Consider the following 8571-nt stretch of genomic DNA (forward strand, 5'->3'; position numbering starts at 1 on the left):
GTTGGCTCTGCTACAAGCCCGTCTCTCTGCCACACTCAAGAGCTGTCTGGCTGGTAGAGCTGGTGCTTTTCTGCTTATGCTTCGAGAGGATCCTGCTCAGTTCAAGAGGGATACAAGATGTCTCTCGTTGTGCTCTCATCTACCTCCCTCTGCACTCCTGTTTTTGTCTTTAGTATCTGTAGAAACTGTGAAAAACATCAGGTACATGCAGCCTGGTTTGCTCCCACTTTAAAAAAAAAAAATCCCTGTGTGATTTGCCAAGTGGAGAGAGAAAGCCTCCTGCCTCTCCTCATGATCTGCTGTGCCCTACTGCCCTTGGGGCAGTTATCTACCAGGTACCTGCTTCAAGGTCATACTGCATTTAATGAATCCCAGCCAGCTTTCTTTCAGCCTTTAGAAACTTAGGGTCCAAGAGTTAGCTTAGATTTGTGTATTTAGAATAAGGAAACTGCTGTTAATTATCTTATGTTTTCTATGGTGCTGGTGCCAAGTCTGTTAAGCATTGGATGTGCATTAGCTTTTTATTGTGCTCTTTCTATGCTCTTGGTACCCAGGAATGTCTTAACCCAAAAGATTTATAAGTATAAAAAAAAAAAAATGTACCTCCTGCAAACACAAGAAGGCTGCTTGGGTCCTGAGTCTTCTTGTGTTTGAGTAAATATGGTGCTATCTGTCATGGGATCCTTCTAACTATTGGACTCAGAAACCAGCAACTGGTGGTGTGACAGTTGTTGGCTTTCAGTGAGTCAAGCATTGTCAGCTGAGAAATGTTTGCTGCTCCTTAACTCTTTGACCTTATTTTCCTGTGTTTTTCAACATCTGAGCAAACTGCCGTTACGCAGCTGAGATGTCCAGTGACCTGAATAAGACCTATGCTGAGAGATAAACTCAGCAATTAGACCTTATGGTTTGTATTTCATATTGAATCCTTGCATGAAGGGAAAGAGTTGCAATTTTCTTTTACTTACATGACCATCAGGTCCATTTAATTTTATCAGGCAACGCCGTATCACTTAAAAGCAGCCTGCATTAATACTAATGTGAAAATATTAAAGGGTGTGTGCTGAATATACTTGTCTGCATCTGAGGTCTAAACCAAAGCATATTGAAGCTAATAAAAAGATGCTCTCTGACAAACATGAGAGGTGATTCAGACATCAAGTGATAATCTCCTCCTGTTCCAAGTTTCTATTAAGCATTAATTTTCAGCTTTTTCATGAAAAAATTAACTGTGTAAAGCCAATTAAAAAAAAACACCACAAAGCCCAAGCCAAACATATGTGTGCATTTAAGACAGATCCAGACTTTCCTAAAAGCTCAGTATTTCCATTGTGACTGATCTTTTAGACATCTCAAAACCGAACATGTCTGTGACAGAGCTATTCAAAATGTGTTCATCATCCACGTGTCTGAGCAGGAGACAAACACTCGTTAACTGGCCCTCAGGGACAACAGACTGAGGCTTCTCTGCAAAGTACAAAACCTCATCTTTTAAAGGAATATAGAGGAAGAAATGTGGCTAACAATTGTGTTTGGTGTTTTCTGCACTAAAGTTATCATGGAAACTCTCCTTGATCTCAGTGAGAGCAGGTGTCAGGAGACACACTTGAACTGGTTGCTTAGAGAGGGTGTAACAGGAAGTGACAAAAGCTGTGTTTGCAAAGTGCCAGCCCAGAAGAATATACTTCACAGGAGCTGATCATAAAACCTTGATAACAGACTCCCAGAAGAGACCTGGTGACCGTGTTTTGCTTTGTCTTGTCCTGAGAGCTCAGGAAGGGTTCCCACTCACATCCAGTTCTCACCAATGTCAGTGAGATCCCACATGGGCAGCCATGAATGGGGAGAACTGGTGAGGTCTGTCTTGCTATGAAAAGGTGTGCTAATCGTACACTTTCCCCGGATGCCTTTCTTCCTGTGCTATGAAGGAATTTCTTAAGACCCTCCAGTCCTTGCACAGGCAATCCTTGGTTTAGTTTGCAGTAAAATAAGGATTCTGAAAAAGTGGGATACTTAGGGTAGTTCAGGCCAGAGAGAAGAAAAATGCATCTTTTATAGGATCCTACAGAGTTAATGGAGCACATGCCATTTTAATCCGGCTCTTAAATCTGTAACGGCCTTCTCTCTACAGAGTTAATTCTGACTCTCCTTGTCTTCTTGTTGCACTTGCGAGGAGAATTTGGACTGCTGGATTTTGTCAAGGTACAGCGAACATCTCACACTCGTGTCCTTTAGAAGAAAACAGCACAGCGTGAATTGGTTTTGCTGAGGCATTAAACTGACATCTCTGGAGTTCCTCTGTTTATCCATAAAGCAGGTATACCACAGATCATAAAAGATACAGTCTTTCCAACACAGCCCTCAAACATACTCAGCCCTGATGGGAATGATCAGGTTGACTGATGTATCCTTCCAGATTTGATTTCCATGGAGACTGCTGTGAGTTGCCATCATTTTTCTGCAAAGATGTGCCCAATACTGCACACAAGATGACCCCTCAGAGCAGAAGGCCCTCGATTTCAACTTAAAAGTTAATTGCATTACATGAAACAGTGCCATGAATATAGACCCTATAAAGTTTGTGAAAGTCAATGTCCTCCAACCTTTCAGTAGCACTAAGCTCTAGTGTTTCGATAAAAGCAAACCACCGAGGAGCCCTGGTTTGGGTTCAGCATGCTTTCTATGAAGCACAGGGCCAGGTCTCCACTAGACCACTGACTGAGCTGCCAATCAGAAAGCCAGAATACATGATTTTTCAAAATCTAGGTTTAATTCAGCTCTTGGGTATCTATGTCTGAGAATGCTTCAGCAAAGCCAGTTTGACACCATAAATGGGAGCCCTTTTGAAGGCTTTTGTATGCACTACCTTGAATTTTCTGCAACAGCTTTGTAATACTTATTTTTATGAGGATCTCACTCAGAGCAGTATCATTTCTTGTTATTACTTTTATGTCACTTGATTTCTCCAAGTGGGAATAAAACTGGGAAGAGAATTGGGATGACTTCTCAAAGGGTCTATCGGTCCTGCTAGGAAAACAGTGTCTTATCCATGCGTGTTACAAAATGCAGCTACTCCAACTTTATTTTAGCCTGAGGGGTAATTTTCATAATTGTATAAGAGAATACTAAATCAGATAGAGCATCCAAATTCTAGAAATCACTTTCTCTGTATTGCAGGAGATACCCTGAAAAACAGATACACACTTTCAGTTGTGTGAAGAACACATAAACTTCCACTTGAGTGAAGAATTTTGCTTTAATCAATATGAATTGTAGAGTTGAATGTATTAATATAGACAATTATGTACCAGGACAGGCTGACATTGCTAGCAGTTCCCAGAGACAATAAAGAGAAGTGTCAACACCCTAAAGACAAAAATGTGGCCGAAGAAACATTTTTTAGTCGTCTGTAGTAATGCATTTCCTCAGCTCCTACTGAAAGTTCACTGTCACCCTGTTAATACTTCAATGTCTCTCTGTGCCTGCTTAAAGAGCCTTGTTACTTCTCCGCCTGTTAATTCACACTGTGGTTCAGATCAATGTGAATGTGTGAATCCTGGATTTCATCTAGTACAATCCTGGTCTTGAATCCTGGATTTCATCTAGTACAATGATCCTGACTCCAGTGTTACTCTGCTGGTTTACATAGATGAAGGGATTTACATTGCCTACGCATAAACCTGCGTAGGAAACACTGAGACCAGAATTACGAATCGCATTCCCCCGTGCTAGATATGTGGCCAGATATGCTTAGAACTGCACAGATTTAAACGCTTTTCTGAGTAGAACTGTTCCAATAGCTAATGATGTCAAAGGGATTTTTCAAATTAGCTTTGCCAAGCTTTGGACCAGACTCTAAATTAATAGAATATTTTTTTTCTGTTATTCATCAGACTAAGGAACATTTAACTATGATAATAATGTCAGAGGCAGCTCACTTTCCAGTAAGGAATGAAGCAAGTTAGTCAAATGGCATACTGTGTGTTTGGTGTTCTGCATAGAGCAGCATCATGAGGTTACCAAACATTTATAGCTTACTATTTCAGCTTTGATATGTTGGTAAACTTGACTCTAACCCCCCAGCATATGAGAGGAGATGACAGTCCTGTTCTGGGTTTAAGTGCACCAAACAGTCCTTTTGTCTGTGCGTGTTGCTAAGAGCTTTCTTGTTGGGCTTTCGGCAGTACTGATTTTGTTGATATTTTTTTCCCTTACTGCATCATTTCTAGAAGCCATCTTTCTTTTTTTTTTTCGGTCCTATGACAATTGATTTTCTTTAAAGGCCATGGTGTTTCCAAGGCAAGATGGTGGTAGACTCATGACTTTTGCACTTGTGCGTGTTAATCTGCATTTCGTAGAGTTGGCTCAGAGATAAAAATCTTTACCAGGAAAATAACAAGGTCAGCTACAAACTGTGTTTAGTTTCACTTCTACCTCAGTTCATTTTTGTTTTATGTTTTGGGCCAAATGTTGCACAGCATCATCATCATAAAATACATCTATTTATAACACTGAGTAGGCGAGTAGCTCAGACAAGCATTGGTCAGTATAGAGGAGATTGCCTCGCATGGGTATGCTGGGCACCACAGAGCAAACTGATTTTTGTCATCTGCCATCCCAGTACGTAGCTGCCTTGGGGCAAAGCAGCGGCTACTTTGCGACAGCCACTCGCTGCTGTCCTTGCTTCCCCTGCTGTGCTAGGACTGAAACAATTGGCTTCTTGCAAAGCTGGGTTATAAAAGTTAAAAGCAGTAAGAGATTTTGTTTTCCTTGCCAACGTTCCCTGGGAGCAGCAGCAGGGCTTAGCCTCCAAACTCAGCCTAATCTTCTTAGGCAAGGTAGGGCATGTTCCTCTGGGGACATGACTATTTGAGCATTAAGGATGCCTTGTAGTGCTATAGGGCTTCCCTGAGTGGACAGCACTCTTCTGTCTCTAGAGTGCACGCAAGCCAGTCTGTTTATTCTGTGTTTTCCTGGTATCTAACAGAGTGGAGCCAACCACAGTAGGTAATCCATACATATGTATATAGTAATAATGCTTAGACATGGAGGCATCCTTTTCCTAAGTAAGAAAAAACAGATTTGCTGTATGAAAAGAACAGAATAAAAAGCAGTATTTTACTGAGAAGGACTATTTTTCTATCTCTACCCACTGGACAGAGTCTACTAAGCAAGGGAATCTACTTGGATTTTTTGGGTCTATTAAATCAGAGCAGTGCAAGTTCATTTTCAAAGACACTCACCATTTGTCTATTCAGTATAAAATCTCTCACTCCCTAAATTCTGCATTCTTTTAAAAGTACCTAGGAAATGGGGTCAGAGTAATCACCCAACTGTTTAGACCATGGAAAAATTTTAGAAGTCTTTTGTAGTCACATTAGTGAAAATTATATTCAGCTAATTTTAGAAGAAATCCCTTGACTACTCAGAGCTCATTTTAGAAACTTCTCTGTTTGGACAAGATGACACTATAGCATCTGAGTAAAAGCCAGGTCCAGAGAGATGTCTAGCTCTTCCAAGAAGCACTAGAATCTTACATAAATTCATTGGTAAATTCAGCAGTCCCAATTCTCCTCCCATTTTGCCATTTGCTGTGATTTAATACTGAAATTCCAGTGGCATTCACAATATGCTGGTTCAATATGTTAGGAAGACTCAAGCAGTGAGTAGGTCACACAAATACGGCTTGGGAGAGATGGGCTTGATATTTACTGATGGCCTGGCCCTGAGCAAACCACTTCCCTTTCCTGCACCTGCTTTTCTTCCCACTCATCATCTGCCTTGTCTATTTAGATCATGGGCATTTTGGGGGGCAACAGGCTCTCCTGCCTTGCATTTGTGGAGGTACCCATGTGAGACTTTCTTCCATGTCTTTGAACTGATTTCATCAGGAGCTACATGCAGCATAGAGTTGACATAAAGCGATGGTTAGAAACATCATGTCCAGGGAATTGTGCAGCAAAAAGGAACAGATTGCTCATGATACAAGAACACGTCTTGGCTGTAAGGGGCCCAGATCTGAAGTGTTTGTGAAGGAGAACCAATGCTAACTATGCTCCATGACCCATCTGTCTGTCTATCTGTACACAGAAATTTAATTTTGTCTCCACTGGACTCCATTGATCTCCACAGCTGTGATTGATTTCGAGGCCATGAAGCCTACGGCTGGGCTTGTGCTTGTTCCTGAATGTGGGGACCCGATGTAATTTTCTTCTCGTTGTCTCTGCTGGAGACTCCTCTGACTGTCAGGAGTACTAGGACTGTCAGCACTGATGACCCTGATTAAAAATGTCACCAGCTCTGGAGCCAAGGCTTGCGTGGTGTCTGAAAAGAATACGTCCTGTCAGGTGGAAGCAAAATTTTCTGCCACCTGATGGCTGAACACTCTAAACTATTTGGGAATTTCCAACTTTTAAACCCCTTTGTTATGAAAAAGGTGAAATGAAGCTTGACTGAATTGATTTTTGCCTTCTGGGAGTGACCCCTCCAGCCGGGCATAAGTTGTATTTAGCCATGGGCGCTGAGCCCAGGCCCCTTTCCTTAGAGGTGTGGAAAATCAAAGAACTTCCTTTTCCAAAGCTGTCAATCTAGAGCATCTCATGAGCCTTGAAAACCTAATAAATATTTCAGAGCTACATGAAGAAGTGGCATTTAAGTGCTGTGGTGACCAATGCTCTAGAAATAGCTGCAAGTGTTTATGGAGAGGGAGATACTTAGGGTCGACAAGGCAAAGAGACCGAGAGCCTTTCTCACCTTCCCCACTTTCAGTCCTATGGCAAGGACATCAAAGCAGCGCCAGCACGAGGCTCCAGGAGCTCTGCAGAGAACTCAACCACTTGTCCCTGACTCCAGGCCAACTTCAGGGGCTGTTTCCTTGGTTTATCTCAAGTAGCCTGTCTCAGTGGATACTCAGGTATGGGTAAAACAGTGCTGGGAAGCTGGTGGGCAGTGTGACACTTGGCAACAAGGGCACAGTGTCTTGAATGACTCTTGCTAAGGGGTAGGGATAAGGAGGGATGCAGCGGCACATAAAGCCATGGCCATGCCCAGGCAAAGTCAGATAAAAAACCCAAATGCTTTGTGTCAGACTCTCTATAGCTTTTGCTCACAACAGAAGTGCAAATAAGATGTGAGCCCTTACCTCTTCAACAAGCTGCAGCATTCGACGGGTGCTCTCAAGGGACTGAAAGAAAACAACAAAACAGAGGAAAAACCACTTAGATTTGGCACGATACAGTTTTCAATGCTAATGTGCAGGCTCTTGCTGACAGTATGTTTTTCCTACACTCTTTTCCTTCCCTCAAAATCTGGCCATCAGCAGGGTACTGGCGATCCCTTCATCCTGGGCTCTGTTAAGGCTTGCTAATGCAGCAGTTCCCACCACATCTCGAGGCAGCTGTGGTATCTGAGGCTTGTGCTCCCCTTGCCCGCGTGTTGCGGCGTTAGCGTTTGGAACAGCTGGTGTTCCTCTTTAAAAATAAAGTCTGGTTTATAGCTAAGTCTTTTCAGAGACCTAATTAGTGACTTTTTACATTTAATATGTTTGGCAAATTGAAGGCATCATCAGAAAATATTAAATTCCTGCTTTTTGCTCTGAGGCCAGTCAAATTGATGCAGACTCTAATACCTAAACCAAATTCACGATCAACAAATGCCTTTATCTAGACTAAAGTTGACATTAAATTTTACCCCAGCTCACTTCTTTCCCAATGCTGCTTTCAGCATAAAGCTGAGAGAAAGCAGAATGAGCCCTAGAAATCCTTTTCCGGATCAGCTGCTGTTTCTGGATATGTCTCTCACACCAAACCCAACCCCAAGTTCCCAGTGTAGCTATTGGTCTCACTTCATCAGCGAGCTGGTCAGCACGCCGCTGCATTTCTTCCAACTCATTGCGCATATCAGCGTCCTCCGCCATTTTAGCTGTGGGTGTGTTTGTGAAAGCTGCAGATCAAGGATTCGCACTCAGCTGCTTGTGAGCCTGGAAGACAACGAAGAGGAAAAGAAACAGTGTGGTTAGGCTTCCTGACTCACTGAATTGTGCTTAATCGTCAGTCTCACAAAAGTGTTTTCATTACACGAGTATCCTCACCCAAACTCCTTTGTTCTGGATAGCAATTCCTATATAGTGGAAAGCACACAGGACTTTTCAAGGTGGTGCTTTATTCCTACAGTATTAAACATTTTCAAAGAAAAGGGTGTATTCTTGTCATATTCTTTGGGGAAAATCCTTCTTTTTTCTTCACTTTTCAAATGCTATTTGTGTCAAAGCTGGAGAGTCAGGAGGTGTTATTTGCTACCAGAAACAGTCTTGAGACCTATTCATTCTCTTCTAGAATTAAAAGCCTTAGTATGAAGGAGGTCAAGCCTATGCCCCTCACGTCCTACATTTCAGCTGCATTGCTTGGAGGGCTGGACATTCAGCTAAAACATCTGCAATGAAATTAAAGACAATGAAACTTTGCAGATTTTTATTGACTAATGACTTGTCCACCATGCTCCAGTTCACTCTCTAAAATAATATTTACAGGTAGATTGGGTGAAATTGTCTACCTGGGAGAATCCTTTGTCGTG

The 8571-nt window shown here is 42.2% G+C and overlaps 1 protein-coding gene across 2 annotated transcripts in view; it reads right to left on the reverse strand.

Moving 5' to 3' along the window:
• The window catches only part of SNAP25 (synaptosomal-associated protein, 25kDa), a 30060-nt gene extending 22078 nt beyond the window's left edge, over window positions 1-7982 (reverse strand). Inside the window, exons 1-2 of one of the 2 annotated variants that reach the window (XM_009875805.1) lie at window positions 7844-7982; window positions 7142-7183 (exon numbers count right to left, since the gene is read on the reverse strand). In XM_009875805.1, coding sequence (XP_009874107.1) covers window positions 7142-7183; window positions 7844-7915 — 114 coding nt within the window. In that variant the 5' untranslated portion in view covers window positions 7916-7982. The remainder of the gene's footprint in view (window positions 1-7141; window positions 7184-7843) is intronic. The other variant, XM_009875807.1, reaches the window with a different exon arrangement.
• Window positions 7983-8571: the final 589 nt, after the last annotated feature.

This window comes from Apaloderma vittatum, unplaced genomic scaffold (genome assembly GCF_000703405.1).
Source record: "Apaloderma vittatum isolate BGI_N311 unplaced genomic scaffold, ASM70340v1 scaffold659, whole genome shotgun sequence".
Classification (NCBI taxonomy): Eukaryota; Metazoa; Chordata; class Aves; order Trogoniformes; family Trogonidae; genus Apaloderma; species Apaloderma vittatum.